Source organism: Pelecanus crispus, chromosome 3, assembly GCF_030463565.1.
Source record: "Pelecanus crispus isolate bPelCri1 chromosome 3, bPelCri1.pri, whole genome shotgun sequence".
Lineage (NCBI taxonomy): Eukaryota > Metazoa > Chordata > Aves > Pelecaniformes > Pelecanidae > Pelecanus > Pelecanus crispus.
In genome coordinates, this window is record NC_134645.1 from 13,966,509 (window position 1) to 13,989,224 (window position 22,716).

Here is a 22,716-nt window from a genome sequence, read left to right on the forward strand (position 1 = left end):
AAAAAGAAGATGAAGTTACAAGAGGGTTTCCATCTTTCTCATAAAGTCAGCTCCGATTTTAAATTAAAAACTGGGCCACCCTGCCTTATCACCTTTGAAAAGAAGAAGCATGGTTTGAATCCCACCAGATCCTTCACAATCCTATGTTAGGAATACACATGATAAAAACAGACTAACAGCTTCTGAAGTGTAGTGATGTTTAGATAAGATTCTTATCTAAACATTTAACCTCTCCCTTAAATAATGACAGAACCCATCCCTTACCTCCTACACACACACCAAAATGTCTATCTTATAAGGGAAATTACTAAAAGGAGCAGCTTAAAATCTTTTCACAGAAGTTTCAACTCTTCACAATACCCCAACAAATTCTAATGGGCAAATACAATCCACATCAGCTACAAATCCCTGCTTCTATGGCTCTGTTTTCACTCATCTGATCACTTTTTTGGATGTTCAATCTTCTCAGTCTTTTTTAATTCTCAAAAGGGAAACAACCAGGATTCTCTTTATTTGAAGATAAGCAGAGCCAGCATTTCTTGAACAGCTTTTCATGCTCCATTTAAGAACACAAGCAGAGGCAAGCAGTGTCTGCTTAAGGAAATTAGTAGCACTTCAGGAAAATCCTATGATATGACCACTTGGCTTCCTCCCCCCTTCCCCTTCCCTTAAAATCAGCAAAAGCAAAGAACTTCTATCAGGAATGGCAACAGCTTAAAAATTAGGCAACCATAAATCTAAACTGCCAGAAAAAGTCAGTGAAACCAATTAAAAAGCATGTGCTTAATGAATAATACGAAGATATATTTATCTGATCTTACTTTATAACCCTTAGGAACTTATTTAACAAAGTTTTCACAAACCATTCCTTTTAAACTCTACATAACAAATTAAAATATAAACACTCCCACAAGCCTCATGGGAATCAGTAGGGACCTAGACCAAACCCAGAAACAAGTTTCAGTTAAAGGACTACTGATGGAACAGCTTCAGCTTACACAGAGGCTTGGTGTCCAACTGGTCCAACGCAACAGCTTCTAAGCTGGTCACAAGATGACCCAAACCCAAGTCTAGACTGACACTCAGCAGCTCATTCTGCACTAGAAAGAGGTGTTTGATAACAGATAAGAAAGGAAGACTTGCACAGCAAATTTAACCATCTGATTGATACTAAACCACACTTCCTTAGCAACAGTTTTCTGTTACCGCTTCCTCACACGGCCACGAGGAAAAGCCTAATTCACATTGATCGTAAAGCTGAAAAATTTCAACTTATGATAAAAAAAGTCTCCAGAGACTTCTTAAAGCAACTTCACATGCTACACAAAAACACCAGCGTAATGCTCCCAAATCATCATTAACAATCAACAGCATCAGGCTTGCAGTTCTCAGTTGTTCTGCAAGATACAGAACACACAGAAAAATCCTACGTGTGAAAGGCTGCAGAGAAAACAATACTGAACTGAGTCCCAACAGGAGCAGTTAGAAGCTCCAGCAGAGCTTCTTCAGAAAAGCGCATAACGGAAGGAAATCATTCTAAAGCTACGTAACAAACTGAAACAAAAACGAAGCATCTACTGTTGGTTAGATACATTTTTTTTTCATATCTGGGCAAGACTACCCATCTACTGGGATTCTGGCAAGAAGTCACAGTACGAATCAAAAAACAATGCCTGCTAAAGAACAACTGCACTTCACTGCTGAGTACAGGTACTGCCGCACTGCCTGTCTTCTTGGTGGCAGCTGAAGTACTTGTAAGAAAGTGTCTAAAGGAAAAAAACCATCATACTTACCACAGCATTTTGATAATAAAATGGAAGAAGCTGTAATGAGATGACAGGCCAAGTTGTTTTCCAAAGCACTATAAGCATTTTTCTAAACCTAAAATTTTCTATACCTTTGCAGACACAGTTTATTCGATGGATTATTAGTAGAAATGACTTGGCCACAGAGCAGGTTTTTCTTGCGGGGGGGGGGAATTTTCTTCACTTCAGTAACTTTGAAAATCTTTACTAATGTTATAACCCTTACAACACATATTTTGTTAATCTTCCCTCAATTGACTACAAAACTACTGACAAGCAACTGCTTATCACTAAAACACTCCAGGATGAAATATTTTATGTACAGCTTGCACGGATGAGTGTTCTCATAGTGCAAGCACTCCATAAAAAGGTTTTTTTCTTCTATTCTTGTACATCTCTGTTGATATTTGGCAACCCTGCTCATCTTTTGTTATCTTGATCAATTAAAAATCCAGTAAATTAAACCAAATACAAATGTCTTGGATCTACACTTCAGCAACAATTCACTGAGGCCACAAGACTCAGATTTTTGCTCATGTTTCTCTTGATGTATCAAGGCAGCAGTATTACACTGCACCAGTGAGTACGTGAAAAAACTTATAGTAAAGATGTGAACCGTAGGATCTTAACTTTATCCTCCATAGCCATCAGAAGAACAGAGAACCCAAAACCCAGAAATTAAGGATGTTCTACACCTGCAGTGAAGCAGTGCCAAGTACATGAAGTGCCATTCTGAGTAGCAAGTGGCAACTGGACCACCATTGATTTGAAAAACTAGGTAATTAAAAGTCAGGTAGAAATATCTTTGTCAGCCACAGCTTCCTGAGCACTCTGTAGTCACTGAAGCAGCTTTTCTCATCTCTCTTGCTTCATGAAAGGTACAGAAGACTGACTATACGATACATGGAGTACCTGGAAGCATGCTGTCCAGAACAGTTTCCTTAACTGAGAAAGCAAATCCCCCTCAGCTGTCAAGCCACATCAGTCCAATCATTTTTGGAAGCCACAACAAATTCCAACAGCACCCCTTGTTAATTGCTCAACTGATTCAAAACAACTTGAGGTACACAAACAGCAGAATATCTGTACAGTAAGAAAGTTGTTTTCCTCAATCATTAAACTGCTTAAGGTATCAATCAGTAAGGATGATACACTTTCTACTGTAAAAACCAACGTATCAGTGAAGGAGCAAGTGTCACAGGCATGCAGAGAAATCTGACTGCATAAACAAGAGTTATACAAGCAAGATGAAGCCATGAGGAAAGATGTTTATGAAAAACTATCCAAAAGGTTATGACCAGAGTAAAATGTATAAATTCACTAGCAAAGGAACACCAATGTTGGAAGAGGCATCACTTTGCAGGTGTCCCTTCTGAGTCTGTTTTCCAAGGTGTATTAAAAGCCACGTATCTCCATCTCCAGCCACCCAAGAGCTCTCGTGTTTCACTTGTCTTGAATCCTTTGTCTTCAGCCCCAGCATCTCACCTTCTGTCCACCTCTGCAACTACAATTTCAGACACCAGCTGTTATTCTTACTTCCTTTTCTTGTACCTCATCATCACAATTACTGTCTTTCGTCAGCAATCAAGGATCTCTGCAACACTTCTCTTTCACTGCTTCAAAATAACAGTGACCAGGCAAAGAAGCATCTCAGTACACATAATTTTCTTCCTAATTGAGTGCGCTGGAGTCTATCTTGACAGCATCTGAAGGAGAATTGGAAAAAAAGGGATTACATTATGATCTGAATGGTACAAGAGCTGCTTTTGCAAATGCAGCTGTTCAGTGCAAATACAGTTCTATTGTTAAGGTTCATGCCTGATGAAATACAAGGCATGCTCTTCTAAGAACTTGTTAATGTAGGAAGAGATTTATTCTTACTACATATTCTTGGGTTTGTTGCTTGATAAAAAAACTCATTGCAAATAGCTTTCTTTTTCCCAATGATTCAACAATACCTATTTTTTTAAGAAAGCGATTCTGAGGCTGTAGTTTTGAGTTCCGCATTACAAGCCAACTCACAGTTACAACAGGGCATTTTAATGATTCAGTCCACATGTGGCAGCTTTCTGCAATAGCTGTGAGCACTCCATCCTGGCATATATACTTTAACAATGTTAAATTAAATGCCACTCTCCTCATTGGAGATATTAATTCAACACAGGTCTTCCCAAACTATTAAGTCTCATTTCCAGCTATGCAGGAAATCATTGCAATCCTGTTTGTGTATCTACCTGGTTTCAAGGTGGAGTTCAGAAAGCGGCTTGCTGTCACTACCTGAGAATAAGAGTCAGCATCTGGTCAGCTAATGAGTGAAATGAAGGAAACGTTCTCCCCTAGTAATGACAGGATGTACATGAGCTTCAGATAATCTGACTCCTACTGAGACAGCATGCTCTGGCAATTCAGCAGACAAAGCCACAAGGCACTAGTTTCCCTCAGGACAGTTCTGCCTTTTGACCTCACTGGCATATGCTGCCACACTCTCTACTTTACTAGTCCCACATGCTGGCCTCCAGGTACAGCTCGGTTCTTTGGCTAGCAGAGCAAGGGGTCAGTCTATCAAACCCACTGGCTGCAAAGCTGCAGTATCACACCTGTCTTGCAAACAAGAACAGATGATTGTGAAAGCAAGCATGCTGCAACATTCATGGTTTTACCTGCCACCTATGACAGGTTCATTAATTTATGGAGCCTTTATCAGGGCTAAACACCCTAGCCAACACTACTTGTACCTATATAAGTCAGTAAAATACCCAACTTGTATCTCCATTAATGAAGAAGCCATTAAGATAATAATTTCATATTTCCAACTGCCATTTAGTTTTCCTGTAACTCAAGTATTTGGCTGTTCAGTAAAGCAGGTAATGATATGGACAGATTCTTCATTTCTACCTTTAGAGGGACAGCAATAGTAAGCAGCAGAAGACTATGCTTCTGGAGCACAGGGGGCAATAGCCTGAGAGACAATAAGAAACAGGTGGTGACCGCATGAAGAACTGAGGTTAAAAGAGTTAACACCTGCCAGACATTCCAAGTTTGAGTGTGAAGCCTTCAGAATTAACTTCACCCCACTCCTGCCACCCCCCTACCCACAGTAAGAAATAAAGCACAGCACAACAAAACCAAAACAACTATACCTTGCAGGGCCAGTTTGCCATCCTTGGTAGCTTGTCATTGTTGGCCTTCTCTGTTGACTTCAGACTCCAGAATTCCTTTTACCCCCAAGGAATTTATCCAATTCCTTCAGCAAGCATCTTTAATGCAGGGTGACTCCACAAATGCCTTGTCCGTTGGAAAGAAATCTTGCGCTTCAGATGTAGCAAGTAATTCCAAAGTCTTAGCTCATACTTGCCTCAAATCCTCACTCTACATCCTCCAGTAGTTAGCACTGAGCCTCATTCCAAATTTGACAAACCTCTGCTACACCATGGAATAAACCATCCTCCAAAGGAACCAGCTCTTGCTTGCTGAGACCTTGGGTAGCTCCAATTTCCAAGTAACCTTCAGTCAGATGGCTGTCCAAGTGCTTACAAGCACCACAAGAAGCAGCAAGTTGTACGGTTAGTGCAGAAGTATAGTTTCAAAGAAGTGACTACCGATCAGGGATAAAACGGTAACAGCACATGCTACGGATGAGACAAACAAGAAGACTTCCAGGAACGGGATGAAACCACACAGTGTTGGAGACCTCAAGGAGCACACCCAGAAAAACGAGGCAATACATTGCAAGAGGAAATTAGGAAGAAATACCGAACCAGTACAACTGCAACACTTGAAACTTCAAATCCATACCGGAGGAGACAATAGTTCCAACAGCCCTCAGAACAAATCTTTCACGCAAAAGTTGCGGTTAATCACTGCAACTAGACAGACTCATAAAGCGTCGCTGTGTACGACTAAAAAGTGTCAAATTCTGCAATCTGAAGCCAGTTCAAGCAACGGTGTCAGAAACCTCTTGTTTCTTAAGCCTTCTACTTTCTGGGCTCTGGCTACAGAAGTGGAAGAGGAGCACTCACCATTTTTTCTCCCTTCCGAATAAATTCTTTCCACACCACAGGTGCAAGCTTCACCATCCCAAGGGAGCAAGGCTTGCTAGTTTGTCCTAATGAAGCCTTCTCAACAAAAAGGCATTTAAACTAAGAGAAGCTTAACTAAAAGTCATTAAGCCCGAACACTAATTAACCAAGATTCTCTCAGCAGTTCCTCATAACGATCCCCCCCCCCCAGCCGTGTCACTTCTGGGCGCTAAGGAAACCTAGCAAAAACCCGCAGCAGCACTACTTGCTTCCTTCTCGGCAAACGGGGGGCCAGGACTCGCGTGTCCCTTAACCAGTTTTTATCTGCACGGCTCCGTCTGTCAGAGCATCGCCTCAGCGCGGCTCCCGCGGCCGCCGAGCCCTGCGCGGGGGCACCGGGGCCCCCCTCCGCGGTCCCCGCCGAGGCAGGCGACTGCCTGCCAGGGGTGGCGGCCACCGACCCCCGCCGAGCCCTAAAGCCGCTTCCGGAGTGCGGGGAGCGCCGGTCTGCCCCGCTGCTCCGGCTCGGCCGAGGCGCCGCGCCGGCCGAGGCCCACCCCACAGCAGGGCCGGGCCGCCGCGACAGGCCCCGGGCCGAGCCCCCGTTCCCGCGGCCCTGCACGCCACGGCCAGGGACCCCGCTCCCCCTCACCTTCTTGAGGGCGGGCACCAGCAGCCCCCGCCACTTGGGCGCGTTCTCCTCGCTGAAGAACTCGTAGAGCAGCGGCTGCGCCTGCATGGCGCCGCCGGGCCCGGCCCGCTCGGGGAGGCGGGCGGGGCGGGCCGGGCAGGCCGGGCCGGGCGCCGCGAGGAGGCCGCCGCGGGAGGGCTCGGCGCCCCTCAGCAGGAGGCCCGGCGGCCCCCCGCCGCCGCCGCCAGCGGCAGGCCCGCAGCGGCGGGGGGAGGCGGCGGCTGCCGCATTCCCCGCCCCCGGTTCTCGGTAGTCGCCCCGGGGAGCGGCGGCGGGCGGCAGGAGGGGAGGGGGCAGGAGCAGGGTCACGCGGCGCAGCGCGCGGGCCGCGAGGGGCGGGGTCAGGCGCCCGGAGCGCAAGCGCCGCCGCCTCCCCGCTCTCCAGGCTCCCGTCCTCGCCCGCACGGTTGGCGGCCGCGGCGCATGCGCAGTACAGCGGCGCCCCGCGCCGGCCGCACCTGCGCCCCGGCGACGCGTGGTCGAGGCCTTCCTCCCCTTCCTCCCCTCTCCGGCGGAAGTGACTTCAGAGGCGACCGCACCCCCGCGCGCCCCCTGCCGGCGGGTGCCGCGGCGCAGTGTGGGAGGGCCGGCGTAGAGCCCAGCGCTCCCGGAGCAGGTCGGAGCGGGCCGGGCCGGGCCGCGCCGCGCCGCGCCGCGCCGCACCGCACCGCACCGCACCGCACCGCACCGCACGGAGGGGCCGGCAGCGGTGCGGTGGGGGCCTACGAGCCTCCCGGGCACCGCCGTGCTACCCCACCGCGGCTGCCCCCGGCCGCTGCGGCGCTGTGGGAACGGCCGCCGCCCGCCAGGCCCTCCGTGTGGCCCCTGCTCTGCCTGCCCCCGCCAGCCGCCGATTGACCCTGGGAGAGCAGGACCCAGCCGGGGCCCTTGGGTAGGGCCTGGGGAGGGGACAGGGTGCTGGGGAGCCATTGGGAGCGAGGCCACGGGGCGTATCCACCAAGGGAGGGTCCGGCAGTGGAGGGGGGCTGGTCTCACACAGCCTTGCGGAGATCTGGGGGGGAGGGAGGGCTTTGGATGATCCATGTCAAACCCTAGTGGAGCTGTGCTGGGGCCGGCAAGGCCCTTCGAACCCCTCTCCCGGGTAGCGCCTCTGCAGACGTGCTGATAATAATGTCCCCAAGGCTTTGCTCCCTGTAGACGACGGCTGATCTCCTCACTGCCGGTGTCTCACCAGCGTCCCTTGCCAGAGTCACCTAGAGCACAAGGAGAGTGTCTGCCTGTGACAACCAACTGTTCAGCGCGGGAAGTGGTGGGGTGGTGTTGCTCTTCCCTGGAGAGCTCTGTCACTCCCTGTTTGAAAGACACTTGTCATCTCACATGGGGACCAAGATCAGAGATAAACAAACACCCCATTCAAGCAGCACAAGAACAGCCTCAAGGGTGAAAAGTAAGCTTGGTTCTGGGCTGGAAAAAGCAAGGCTGGAATGCAAATTAAGCCCAGTGGTTTAAACAGGACAAAGTCTGCGGTGGTCTGTGGGGCCTGGTGGGGCAGAGGGAGGAAGACAGTGCTGGAGACAGAAAGCAAATCATTGTCCTCTGCTTTGCTAGGCAAGGTTTGAGGGAGAGCCCGAGGACCAGAAGAGGAAATAGTGAGCTGCTGTTGGGGAGCACAGGGAAGGAGACAGATGTATGAAAACCTTCGCTAGTCACTGGATTGAAGGTTTAGGACCAGCTTCCCAGCTAGGAGGAGAGCGAAGTACCTGCGCAGATTGCTTGGATAGAGACTGCTGAGTCTTCCTTAGTCTCAAGGGCTGGTCATGCAGACACCTGTCAGGAATGGTATGCATGTTGGGAGGCTCACTTAACTAGTGTTTGTGAAGCGCTCTGAGGACGGGAGATGTTCTTGAGACGCTAAGCAGTACTTTAGCAGATGGAGCTTCTCAGAAAAAGCTGTCTTCACCCCACAGCTCTGCCTCAGGCATTTCTCCTCCAGACAGACACTGCTGTGTGAAGGAGTCAGACTTCTGCTTTGAGTGTGCTGGAACAAGGATGAAAGGCGGGAATATTCATGTCTCACAGCTATTTGCTTGGTCTAGCAGCCTGCCTGTGCATTCAGGGACACCATCACAGCATCTCATAGACAACAGAGCTGTTGCACTCACTGCCTTATGATGGCAAATCAGTCTGTTGAAGTTTGAATCTTCAGCTGCTCCCAAGTATGTGCAACACTGGGTGTAAAACTGCACCAGTGCTCTGCTCTCCAGCCTAGAGATGAGGGTGCGAGGACTCCTAAATACCACTGGATGGTCTCTTTCCTTCAAACAAAACAGCATTGGGTAACGTGAGATTGCAGGCACTGTGTTCGGTCAGTTCAAACATTTGGTAAGGCTACAGGACGGGCCAGGCCTGAGCTCTCCCTTGACCCAGAGCCGCCAGCACCAGCTGATAGCCTTCCTCTCCTGGCTTGCAGTGCTTTTTCATTGCCCCCTGCTTGGGGGCATCCTGAGTCTATTGGTGCTGACAGGGCAGTCCGGGTTCCTCACTGGCCTCCGCCTGATCACACTCACTCCCTTCATGCGCTGCATGGGAGGGTGTGGTTTTGGTTGGAAAGCAGCTGAACAAGACATAACTATCTCCAGGGCTGTCTGAGGAGCTGTTGCTTCACTGTTCATGGCAAATAAACCAGCCTGTATGGCGAGATGGGAAAAGTCCCATGGGTCCACTGAAGGGCAGAGCACAACTGAGAGTCACAGGACGATGTTCACCCAGCAGTTGCTGTCCCAGACCTCTGGCTTTGCACCCCATCCGTGGCAGAGAGCACAGGGAGGTGAAGTGCAATCAGACACAGGCACTGGTGGTTACCACATACAGATGTGCACATCTCCAAGGTGAGGGTGTCTAAGGACTTGGAGGAAGGACTGCAGCTGTCTGGGTGCTTGTTACAGTGCAAGCTCTTGAAGGGAAGAGCACAGAGGTGAAAGCTGGGGGTTGCTGGGGGTAGGGATGTAGTGACACAGTTGAATCATGAGAGGACAGAGGAAGCTCAGTGGTATGGGGAGGTGCAGGGAGCCAGGCAGTGGGGTGACCTGCCCTTATATCAAGAAGTGAAGATGACATTCACTGCCATTGCTGCCAGAAGCAACAGAAAACAAAAGGCCACAGCCAGTGCAGTGGTGGCTTTACAGGGGTGTACAATGTCTGTGGGTGGCATGGGGACACTCAGGATCCCCCAGGGCTGCTGGAGGAGGGAGAGGAGGATGAGGTGAAGGGTCATGGCAGCCCTTCACCATACCATCCTGAGGGCTGGCCAAGCAACAGGGGCTTATGAAAAGTGACAGCACTCCTTTACCCCCAGCAGCTGCCATGGGGAATGTGAGGAGGCAATGCCAGGAGCTAACGATGTGCTCCTACATTCAGCCTGCAAGACACTGCTAGGAGTCTGTCAGAATAACGCAAGGGGGACCTGAATGTGAACGTGTGGGATTTAAATTAGCTCTAAAGGGAAAATCTGCACCAAAGGAGGTGCTGCCCAAGGAGGGAAGACGACCTTTAGCAACAGTAATGCAGCTGTTAGAGGTTGTTAGAGGAGCTGTGTCAACTAGCTGTAGGCAGAAGACTTGCTCTAACCTCATCACGTCTGTGATCTGGTTTCCTGGCTCTGACTGTGCTCCCATCAGTCAGCCACACGCTGATCCCCATCTTACGTCAGGATGGGGGCGGTGGAAGCTCCCATTGAGCTATGGCTCAAGGAAACTTTCAGTTCATGGCAATTACAGGTCTAGTAAAGGAGAGCTTTTGCTCTACCAGACACCCAGGCTCCTGGGCTCAGCTAAGGGCAGCTGCCAGCCGAGGAGCCAAGCAGCTCAGGATGGGGGAGAGGCAGTTTTGTGGCACAGACCCCAAATCCTGCAACAGGACAATACCTCAAAAATCAGGAACCCTTCGCTTTTTCCTTGTCTTCCAGGCTGGAGAGCAGCATGTGGAAAGCAAAGCTGTCCTGGCTATACCGATAGATTTGAGACAAGCCTGCCCTAGCACAATGCTCCCCTTCTTCCCACATGCCATTTCCCTGACCTCTTTATTTTTAGCTCTTCCAGCTGCATCCCAGCATGCATGCTTGTACCAAAAATGCTCAACCAGAATAAAACCCAATATCCCTCAGCTCCTGTTGCCTGTAAGTCAGCAATGGCCCAACAGCCCCAAACAGCGAGACACTTGGCTGCAGCTGCTGCAGAAACTCCACAAGAGGAAGCATATTTATAGCACATCAGCTATACTGTACTTGATTAAAATTTAGCTGCTTCTTGCATGTCGAAGTGAGGAATAGCCCATGGGAGGCAGCACAGAAATCCCCCTTGGGCAGCAGCACAGGCGTGCTGTGAAAGACACACAAGTTCTCTCGCCTTTTCTGAGAATTCAGCTTCTCAGCAGTGGGGCTTGCATTACCACCTCTCCCACAGGGCGGATCTGAGGTTCAAGTGCAAGCGAACAGAAGAGATGGGGCTAGCACAGGCAGCAAGCTTGGGTCCCACAGGCAGAAAAAAAGCCCTGCTGAAAAATAAAAAACCCAAACCAACCAGTTTTGCAGTCAACAGAGGTGGAAAAGCAGGTGATGGAGGGAAGAAATCAAACAAGCTGGAATTTGGAAAGACTTATCTCAAATACATATATCCCCTGCCTAAAGGCCAAAAGGGTAATAATGCCTACCCCCTCAAGTGCTAGCCTAAATTGAGTTGAGCTCCAGCAGTCTAACCATTCATATGTTCAGAAATGCCCAGCTTCTGTGTCTGGCACAAACATTTAATAGCAGAATTCAAAACTCACTATGTTCCATTTTAGTCTTACATAGAAAATTAGTGCAGGTGGTAATCTAATCATACAACAACATGTTAAAAAAAGTTTATTTTACATTATATACATTAGGGAACATATTTCAAAGCATTACCAATCACAACAATAATGCAGGCCATAAATCACTTTAAATTTAGTTTGGTTTTAGTGTGTATTATCACAATAAAATATAAAGAACATATACAAAAAAAGGAGTCAAATGTGTGCATTTTGCTAAAACTTGGCATTTACATACTCCATTGGAAAATAGCAATCAAAAATACTTCTGATCACAACTAAGTTCCTGTGATGTGTAGTAACCATTGTATTGTTTGAATGAGGTAGTAACTAAATTATTTTGGCCATGTGTTAACATCCTAAATCAAGAAAAGTGTAAAAATGGTTATAAGTCAAAAAAAGTCAAAATGGCAACATCTTTGAGCCATTTCCACAATGTGGAATGTTGCTCCTTTTCATTGTGATGTGAAACTTTTTAGTAAGATGAACAGTAATACTAATTTTTATCATTGTATACACTAATAATTCAAACACCTATTGCAGTGTTACAGCCAGGTACCACTAATCTGGGACTGACACCCATCCAGAAAGTATTGTTTTCAAGCACAGAGAAGTAATCATAAGGAAAGTTTTAATTAAATATAAAAATACAGGTGTTTAACTGTTTTGTTTCACAAAGAAAACTACCCAAGTAAACTAAAAAAAAAGGAACTTTGCAGCCCAAGTCATATCCACAAAGTCACAGCTTACCTTTGTGACTAAATACATCACATCTCAATACGTTGTGCAAACATGAACACCAGTGTGTTGCATCAAAATTAAAACAAGATTGTAATCTGATTACAGCCTTGGTTACAATTTCTAAAAGTTAAGATTTATTTGTATTAGTAAATTACATATCATAAAATACAATAGTGTTGTTAAATGTACTATATTTGTTGCTAGCATCCCACTTTATTATAAACACATGAAAAGTCCTTAAAATAGTACCCCGATTTCATTTTTGCATCCTCAGTGACTTTTACATCTGTACAGGTAAGACACTTGTACTTAACAGGAGGACTGCTATCTACAGAAAGTCAGTGTAGGTCTTCAGCAAGAAGTTTCACTGAAAAATACTGCATATGTACAAAGATTACATAACAGTAAATTAAGCACTTCTGTGGTATCATAATGCTTATGTGTCCATTCCACAAACAATTCTTGTCTTCCTCTCATGCCACAATAAATTATAAAGTAACTGAAGTCGGGTTACTGCAGCTTTTGGGCAATTTCAGCCAGCCATGAATCATGCTGCAGCAGGAGTGTTCGCTTGTCATGGTGAGCTGCCTGCCATCCGCTGTTGTCAGTAACTGTTCTCATGCCCTGCCAGGATATATAAATTGCTCTTGGCTGTTGGGTTATCCGTCGGCCTACTCTCTAGGACCACAACCCTAAAATGAAAATTAAAAAGCCACAATGTCAAGTAAACCTTCATTTAAAAAAATCCCTGGATATAACTGTAAATATTCTTTCCCAGGATCCACCTGACCAGGTAAGATCCACCTGCCCAGAGAGGTAGTGGAGGCCCCACCCCTGGAAACATTCAAGGTCAGGTTGGATGGGACTCTGAGCAACCTGATCTAGTTGAAGATGTCCCTGCTCACAGCACGGGGGTTGGGCTAGATGACCTCTAAAGGTCCCTTCCAACCCAAAGCATTCTATGATTCTATGACCAGTGGTCATTTCTCTTTCCCTGGACACCTCTAGTCCAAAAGCGGCTCAAAGCAAGGCCAACCTCAAAGCAAGCTCAGGGTCTTGTCCAGGCAAGGTCTCCACAGATCTCCCATAGCCTTTCTGGACTCTACTGCAGTGTTCAACCACCCATGATGTTTTCCCCTCTTTTATCCTGCTGGAGTTTCCCTTGCTGCAAAGTATGCCTGTTGCCTCTTGTCCTTCCAGTGGGGGCTTTTGAAGAGGGTCCATCACTCCCCTACTGCCTGGGCTTGTGCTTCCCCAGAGCTTTGCAAAGCTAACCCATTAATAGGGATCAGTTCTGGAAGTTGTTAGTCTGCCATTTGCCACTGGACATGACAGATGACCAAAGCTGACTCTTCTGTGAGGATTTCTAGTCTTTCCCTGAGCCCATATAACCTAAATCCACAGAAACTTCTTCCAGCTCTGAAAGTTCCACAAAGACTTGCAGGCTGAGAGAGTCCTCAAGGAAAGGATTGCTAGGTGCAGAATCTTCTCTCTTACTCTTTTCTTGCCACTCACTTTTGGCCAGCATTGGAGACAGGAGACTAAGTTAGCTGGACCTACACTACAACTGCGAAGACCATAAGTGATGTCCTAGATCAGACCTTTCTCTTCAAAGGAGAGAAATTAGCAGTCACAATGCTGTTTCACAAACTATTTGAGATTTTTTAATCAGGCAAGAACTCCTAAAACTGCTAAATGGACCAGGATGTTTATGATTGAATTCTCCTCCACAAACACCCTGAAGCAAAGGTAGATTGTGGGAAATTCAAATCCATCTATTGTGCATTCACCAAGGGAGAGGTTGCTTGCTTCAAAACTATTGCTCAGAAAACCTACCCTCTGCTCAATCTGCTCCACAAAGGGAATGACACCTCATGCCATGAGGCATTGCCTGCAAGCAACACGCAAGCTCTTATCAGACTCATGTCAGTTTTTTGGCTTCTCAGAACCCCAGTTCCTACGAACTGCCTAGGAAATGACATGTTACTGGAAAGAGGTTTCACAGCTCAAGCACAAAAATATGACAGAGCTGCAAGCAAAATGGTATCTGAAGGAATTAATGTTTATTGCAGTGCGAAGTCTTTAAACATTGTCTCAGACTTGGGAGACTACTAGTGCAAGCCAGAAATAGATGGAACTGTATTTGGGGAAGAGGACATTATTTTTCCAAGGCAATGATTTGCAATGCCATGCTCCATTGTGAAGTCAGACTAATTTTTAAATTGAGCTGTGCTGTCTCTCAACAACTAAGAGAAATGACATAATAAAGCTGAGCTCCATGCACATCTCACTGGAACAGAGAGAGTAAAACCAGGGTTCTACTCTGGTAAAGAGTGAGAGATGAGTATTACTTAAACTACCCATTACCAAAAAGCTATCAGGTATTGCATGTAAGGCAGAATCCTCAACCCCCAGCCAGCAAAAATTGCTGGTAGCTAGCTGATAAAGCCACAGCACCATTCACTGCTGTTGACGTTATGGGTAATGACAGGGCTATGCATGAAGCTTGGAGAAGCAGAATAGAGGGAAAGCCTTTGGTTGGCTTTGAAGCTTGGAAGCCTTTTTGGCAGTTCTAAGATGCCACAAGAGAGTGAGTTTACTGTGAGTGGCATAAGAGGCAATTCTCAAAAGAAAAATTAAAGCCTATCTTTGCACTTCATATGAATACATTTCTGGTGAAACTGTCACATCAGCATGCACTCCCCAGAAGACAAAACATCTGCTGTTTTCGTGGCTGTTACAGAAGTACTAAGTTCGACAGCAGGGCAGAGAAAGTTGAGGAAGTCAGTGACACTCCTAAAATACCAGTTACTGACTTGGCAAGCTGGTATCTGATGGGCCAGACAGACACGGTGTTAGTGTCCTGCAAAGCAGACACCAAAGAACAGCTATGCTGGGAATTACCAAAAGCTCTTACAAGACCTGAGCTGTCATGCTGGGAGGACAACTTGTAGAGTTCCTTTCGAGAGATATTTAAAAGTATTTTTTGCATTTGTCTCAAGAAGCGGCTCTTGATGAGCTACTGCAGCCAAGTAAAGAAAGTAAAGATTTCCCCAAGTTAAAAAAAAGAATTACAGCACAAAAAGGAAGACACTCCTGAAGATTGTGACTGCAGCCAAATAGGAGCTTGCTAGCATGGCTCAGTACTTCTGGAAGCCCACAAACATTTTTAGATTTTTTTTTTTTTTTTTTGAAGAGAGAGAAGTAAACTTGAAGGGCTGAAAGGTAGACATGTACACAAAGGAATGAGTAAGATGGCTAAAAAAGGAATCACAAGAAACAAGCAAGAACAACTTTTACAAGGTAGGAGGAACACACATTATTATTCCATTTTAGCATGCCACATTTACTTCTCTTCATACCTGTCAGATCCCAGAAGCCTGAATATCCTCGTATTATCAGAAATTTCTTGTGTGATCTAGACCATAAAAATAAGACAAGTGTTTACATGTTAAGTGCACACGTGTTTTTGTTTTTAAAATCAACCTAGAGAAAAGAATTGACTATGACTGATGTTACCAATTTACTGCTGATTTAAATCAGCTAGAGAACTTAATGCAACTATCACTTTTAAATGACATCTAAAATTTTTCTGTAATTCCTGCCACATTATGCAAATTCCTCTGGTAGCAACTGCAAACACAAGAGCAGGGCTCAGCACCGCATAGCATCTGAGCTGGTGGCGCAATTCTCTTTACAGCCATGACTGAAATAAGTAGCTGTAGGGTACAATTTATCTCATTCTAGAGTAGATATCCAAAATGTGTCAGGTAAATCATACATAAAATGCATTTTGTTGAAATTTGGAATCATAGTAATGATGCAGTAAGTTCATATTCTGAAAACTTTAACAGAGAAACACAATTTAATTTGTGATACTTATGCCCATTGTGAAAAGAAAACATCGTATTTTGACATTTCAGACTAGTGCAATAGAGCTTTGTTTACTGCGGGTGAATTGTGCTTGTGTGGTACATCTTTATGATCACATAAATACCAAAGCACCGAAGAAAACATCATGTTAATCAATAAAGTCAACCAAAGTCCACTGCATACTCCAAAGGATATCAAGTCACACCATGAACGGTCAGCACTGTTGACAAAGCTCCTTTTCTACACAGCCACATTTTACATTCTTGAGGAAAGAAGAGATTCTTCTCTCCTTCCCAGATCCTAGTAGCATTAGCTGACTTAGTGAATTCACTTCTGGCACAGAGAACTTGCAAGAGAATTTTAATTTACAGCAATGAAGTTCCCCACTTTGTTAAGAAAATTAATTCCTGCTTGCTGTTGGGCTGAGTCTGCACAATCTTGGCCCAAATTTTGAGCGTCTTGTCTCCGAATTCACAGAGTTCCCTGTTTCATTCTTCCCACTCAGTCAAACCACTGTGGAAGGTCAACAGTGGTGGAAAGAAGTAAGTTTGCAAGCAGGTCAAATCATCCCCAGTTAGACCAACTGGTATCAGGGAATCTGAACTAATAATGTCTTCAAAGACAAACGTGCTACAAAGTTAGGTTGGTCAGGTTTTTGTCTGCGTAACCGCTTCCTACATACTACAGAGTATAAAATCTCCCAAAAGTAACAAATATGGTCAAGATCTGAGCCTCGTAAAGCAACCTTTTCATATTACAGATGAAAATGAGTTTATTTTTTTTTCCTTAATCGCTGTGGCTAAGTAGGACAGCCAGGAGAGATAAGGAATTTAAAAAGGCCTGAGAGCTTACCCTTGATCTGTTCTACAGAGAAAAAGTTTTGGGTGGCTTGCTTTCTGACAACAGCTCAGTTCTGCCTTCTGTTCTTCATTTAGGTGCTGGCTTTGGCTTGACAATAACAAAGCAAGACAGTGTTCCTTATGCTTTACATAAAGAATATAAAGCATCCACTTGCACTGCAGCACTCTGGAGCATGTCCTCTAACAATTGGATCAGAGCTACTAAGTGCCAATGGGTGGAGTAATCCACTGAGCCTTGCAGAATGCTACTAGCAGGAGTCTGGAGAAGTGCCTAGCGGCATCATCTCCTCCTCATGGTCTGTGCTAACAGCAGGGTGCTGCAGTTCACCATTATGAGTTCTTGGGAGAAGGACAATCATGCCTGGGGATCAAACATGCACAAATGCCACAAGAACCATTTGCAGACTTGGAAATAACTAGTCTCACTCTAGTGTTTGGGCCAACTTCCCACAAAGAGCAGGCTTACTGTCAACACAGATTAGGTCAGCTGTGGCTTTGTGCAAATAAATGTAGTTGTGTAATAATGTAGAATATCAAAGCTTGGCATGGTGTGACTGTACGTGTACCTCAAAATACAATTAGTCATAATGAGCTCAATTTCTCAGCCAATGAGACACTGATGAAACAACTGGTGAAGTTTGTACACATGCTTTAATAAACAAATTAAAAGACTCATTAAAATCCTACAAAGCACAGCATTTCCACTAACGCACAGATGCACAAGGCTTGCAGCAAGAAAAAAAGGAGTTGGGAAGGTACTTATAATGGTTTAACAATATCTAAAAATCCCATGAAACTGGCTGAAAAAAGGAAATTTTAGAAAAAAATCTTTAGGTCAGTCTGACATTTTTCTCCTGAGAATGGAAAATACTTCTTGTGAAAGCTGGGCACTAAAATCTTCAAAGTACTTGTATGCCAAGGGAACATGGAAGAGAGTAAAAAAAAACACAGGCAACTCATTCGACACTGTGACAAAAAGCTAAAGCTCTGCAGTGGAGCGTGCAGCCACTGGCAAAGCCCAAATTTTGGTATCCATGTGTGAGAGGCTAAGGGACTGACACTGGTCTTCAAAGCAATTTAAGGTGAAGGAGATTAATGTTACCAAGAATTAGGCTTGGATATTTTCTACGGCATCATGGCCCAGTCTCTTGTTGCTTTCTGCTTTGTATGTTAGACTTGACAGGGGCTCTTGTATAGCTTTCCTAGTTAGTTTGTAGCTTATGAAACACAATTAGAATGAGACTCCAGCTTCCAGGTCTAATCTAGGAAGTTACTGAAATGTTTTAGTCTTTTTTTTTTTAGACCACAGCATTATGCTTTTATTCTCTACTTGGCTTATACTAGAAGCTAGAATTTGAGGCAAAATGCAGTACTTACCTCATTTGATCTAAAACTCCTTCCTTGCATGCCATGTTTCCAGAATGCTAACACGCTGTCTTGTAGACAGACTGGTAACAAAGAACACCACAATCAGTTTTAAGGCATAATGTCAACTCGTACTTTTAAGGCCAAAAGCATATGACTGCAATTTTGAAATTTGTGCATGTATGTTTTATTGTATCACGTTCACCCACACAGACTGCAAAATGTCTCACAGGAATTGCCAAACCTGTCTCAAAAGTAGCTGCATTTATATATTTATTTGTTTCATGAGCAGGGTTTGAAAATATTCCCACCCAACCAGAAACAGTTCTACAACTGTCCTTCTGTGTAGTCCTAAACATGTCCTTTCCTTGTAATGGGAAACCCCTCCTCATTCTAATATTAGCAGAAAATATATATTGAATTTTAGCAGAAAAGTTACAGGGATACTGCAGTGACATTTTTCTCTTTCCCAGCAACTATTGGCTAGTATGGTCCTTCTGCAACAGTAAAGCAAAGCTTTACAGAGCCTTCTACTTCCTAGCCCTTCCCCTTGTCACAAACATGGTGACAGACACCTGCATTTGAACCCTGTGAAAGGGCCTTCCTCAAAGAGAGGGCAAGCATGTAGGTCCCCAGGAAGAATCTGTCCCACCTGCATCCAGCATCCTGCTTCTGGGCAGGTATGCAGGAAAGGGAGCAGAGCTCTTTGGAGACACTATCAGGCCAGAACAGGACACTGGTAGCTCGTCTGTGATGAGCAGAGAAGACTACAGCATGTGCAGAGGTCCCCCAGCAAGCAACTTCAAGTACATGCACTCCTTCCTCCCCCCCCATTCCTAACCAACAGGAGCCATAAAAGTAATGTTTTCCATGACAGTGGTTTTTTGTCCTCTTCTCCATGGGACATTATGTTTGAAGTGCCTGAAACTTTAAAGCTTCTCCTCAGAAGTAAATCCCCTCCAACTCCTTATTATTTTTGTTCCCACTGCTCCTCCTCTGCTGGTGCTACTCTCCATCTGTGCACACATCCTTCCTCATCCCTCTTTCAAAAGCATGAGATGCAATCCAGGTATGTAGCCACTGTAGAATTGTCAAAAGAAATGTATTCTGTTTTTCTATTTCACAAATTTAATTAATTCAGATTCTTCACAAGAAAACAAAATTTATGTACGGTGTGACATATAATTTAGTCTTTGAGCTGCTTTATAAAAATGGACTGCATGAACGCACATGCAGAATGCGTTAGCCATGAGGGATTCACAGAGTTTATGTAGGTTGTGTTAAGGTATTCCTTTAGAGCCTGAAGATCTCCATCATATTCCCATATAGCCTAATCAGGGAAGACTCCAAGGTTATTACTCCATTCCAATTGCTCCTAAGAGAGCATGTTACACAGCATGCTGAACCCTTCACTGAGCCTTCTCACACAAAGTGAAATGCATGAGATAGTGTTTCAAATGCCAAAGACTTGACAGTTACCATCTAATTTTGTACTGTAACAGTAAACAAGTTAATCACAGAATATCTTCAGTTGGAAGGGACCCATAAGGATCATCGAGTCCAACTCCCTGCTCCTCACAGGACTACCTAAAACTAAACCATATGACTAAGAGCATTGTCCAGATACTCCCTGAGCTCTGACAGGCTTGGTGCCATGACCACTTCTGTGGGGAACCTGTTCTAGTGCACCCTCTGAGTGAAGAACCTTTCCTAATGTCCAATCTGAACTTCCCCTGCTGCAGCTTCATTCTATTTCCATGTATCCTATTACTGGCCACCAAAGAGAGGAGATAATTACCTCCTCATCTGCTACCCCCCTGGAGGAAGTTGTAGACTGCAATGAGGTCACCCATCAGCCTTCTATTCTTCAAGATGAACAAACCAAGTGACCTCAGCTGCTTCTCGTAAGTCTTGCCCTCAAGACCCTTCACCATCTTGGTCGCCCTCCTCTGGACACAGTCTAATAGTTTGATGTCCTTTTATATTGAGGTGCCCAAAACTGCACACAGTACTTGAGGTGGGGCCACACCAGTGCACTGAAGAATGGGACAATCACCTCCCTTGACTGGCTGGCTATGCTGTGCTTGATGCATCCCAGGACATGGTTGGCCCTTCTGGCTGCCGGGACACACTGTTGACTCATCTTCAGCTTGCCATCAACCCAAACCCCCAGATCTCTTTCCACGCGGCCGCTCTCCATCCTCTCATTCCCCAGTTTATATGTATAACCAGGATTATCTCATCCCAGGTGCAGAATCTGGCACTTGCTCTTCTTAAATATCATACGGTTGGTGATTGCCCAGCTCTCTAGTCTATCTGGATATTCAATATTAATAATAAAATCCAACTTACCTATTGATTCAATCTGAAAGTCAAACGTGAGCTCTGATGACATTTTGCGGCTGGATTTTAACCTGCCTTGCAGATTCACTATTTTTATGCAGCCTAGACAATAAATAGGATATATCAACCAAGAATTAATCTTCAATATATGACCTAATTTGAAGACAGACAGTATGCACATACATGCATATGCATATATTTAGTTGATACTAAAACTTACAATCCAAACACACCAAAATGGTATCTCTCTCCAGCTGTGTTACATGTACAACACTTGTCTCTGTAGTGTCTATAAAAAAATGACAGTGTTAGTTCATAACATAAATTACCATGAAATTTGAAATGGAAGTTCTAGAGATTGAGACAATTTAATGAGTTAGTGTGTTTTTATCTACTTAAAATAATCATCTTACCAGTGACACTTCTCTGAGAGAGGCATGTCCACTTACCAACATGTTGACTGTGACAGGAAAACTGAAGCTGTAATATTAAAGTATGGACTTAATCCAGCCTTTTCTGAGCCATGTCACAAAAGCAAACTCATGTGTACATTGTTCTCCCTTTATTCTCTTTTGGTGTCATTTAATATTGCCATTGCAAAAAAAGGCATATACATGAGACTGTCCACACTAAACCTGAATACCATTCAATTTTTCTTCTGCCTTTATTTCTAAATCTTGCTAGGGACTTTAATATTAGTACTTAATTCTTGCTGCTATTTTCAGACTTTCCATCCCCAGATCTTTCAAAAATAGGGGATTATTTCCTTCTCCAAACTCTTAAAAAAGGGTTATCTTCCTCTCTTCTGGGTTACAGCTGCAACAGTCTCCATCACAGCAAACGGGGGGATCTGACCCACAAGTGATTAGTGAACACGTCAACTCAGAACACAAGTGTAGTTTCGGTCCATTTATTTGTTAACATTAGAATTACATGAAAAGCACCTCTTACTAATTCAGCATTACTGCCAGTGATTCTGTAGGCATTCTTTCATACAGAAAAGAGAAACTCATTAAATCTGTTAGAGATGAGAAGTTAGAGCATGTTACCAAAAATATGACAGCATCTTTCAGTTAAATAATAAAATCCATAGTCCTGTTGAGATGCAAAAGACTTCTCAAGGATGATGGCAGAAATGTGCTCCTTCAGATGGTCCTTCCATCTCGTTTTTGCTGTTTGTCTTGGAAGGTATGCATTTATGATCTTAACCAATTTCTAATGCATGATCTTAACCAAAGGTGGATATAGCCATGATGAAACCATGCAAAAGAAGGACTGGAGGGTCCTTCCACATCTGTCTAACCACATTATGTGATGTGGAAACATGCACTGCACTGGCTGAAACTAACAGAAGGATGGCAAGGGGAAAAATGCCCTGCAGTATGTCTCTGCCAGCTATTTCTTTTGTCTTTATCAGACATTTATAAAAAAAAGTCAAAGGTCAAAGAAAACTACTATTTGATGGAAGCTATTTGTGACCATATGGTACACACTTTCCTCATTTAACACTGAAAAATCTGTTTCCTTGCATTATCGCTCTCTTACCAGCAGGGGACAGGAATAAACCAATACAACATGAGGGCTTGAATTAGAGTCAAACAAATATGAGAAAATAATGTACGCATAACCCAAGAACCCACAAATGATTCAAGGAAGTTAAAGAAGTATTTTTGGAAGGCACAGTGCAATGTTAAATTTTACACACTGGGGGGGGAGGGGGAAGGAACCAGGAAGGGATTACTATTCTTGTATTTACACACTGATGCAGACAATACTGAGAGAAGAATGACAACAGGACATTAGGGGTCAAAGAATTTCTCTTCAGCGTGCTACTTTTATGGAATCTACTGAAGTCACACAGTTACATAAATAGATGTATGAGTCTGAAAATAAAATGCACTAACTCTGAAGTAGTTAAGTTCATTAATTGGCCATCCACTGATCACTTTGGTTTTTGTAACTATGCTTTAAACTGTGTCAAAATCTGATGCACTTTTCAGCAGCAAGAAAGTCAGCAGGCATCTTCTTAGTGGAAACTGTATTTCTTGGTGAATTCCACAGTACACAATCAGCTGGACTCATAGATATGTATATGCCAGCACATGGCTATGTATAAATTCATCATGGATCAACAAGGGCTCTATGCCTGATAATAACAAAGCTATTTACTGCTTCCAAACCTGCAAGCTATGACTGGGGTCAGCTCACTA

At 44.6% G+C, this 22,716-nt stretch overlaps 2 protein-coding genes across 7 annotated transcripts in view; both read right to left on the reverse strand.

The window, feature by feature from the left end:
* Positions 1-6,563, reverse strand: part of SOS1 (SOS Ras/Rac guanine nucleotide exchange factor 1) — a 56,737-nt gene extending 50,174 nt beyond the window's left edge. Inside the window, exon 1 of one of the 2 annotated variants that reach the window (XM_075708363.1) lies at positions 6,477-6,563. In XM_075708363.1, coding sequence (XP_075564478.1) covers positions 6,477-6,563 — 87 coding nt within the window. Of the gene's footprint in view, positions 1-3,140; positions 3,159-6,476 lie in introns of those variants that run through there. The other variant, XM_075708364.1, reaches the window with a different exon arrangement.
* Positions 6,564-11,374: 4,811 nt separating this feature from the next.
* Positions 11,375-22,716, reverse strand: part of MAP4K3 (mitogen-activated protein kinase kinase kinase kinase 3) — a 93,872-nt gene continuing 82,530 nt past the window's right edge. For all 5 annotated transcript variants that reach the window (XM_075708141.1, XM_075708145.1, XM_075708144.1 and 2 more), the window contains 5 exons: positions 20,727-20,795; positions 20,516-20,608; positions 18,176-18,246; positions 15,428-15,483; positions 11,375-12,757 (listed from right to left, as the gene is read on the reverse strand). In XM_075708141.1, coding sequence (XP_075564256.1) covers positions 12,670-12,757; positions 15,428-15,483; positions 18,176-18,246; positions 20,516-20,608; positions 20,727-20,795 — 377 coding nt within the window. In that variant the 3' untranslated portion in view covers positions 11,375-12,669. The remainder of the gene's footprint in view (positions 12,758-15,427; positions 15,484-18,175; positions 18,247-20,515; positions 20,609-20,726; positions 20,796-22,716) is intronic.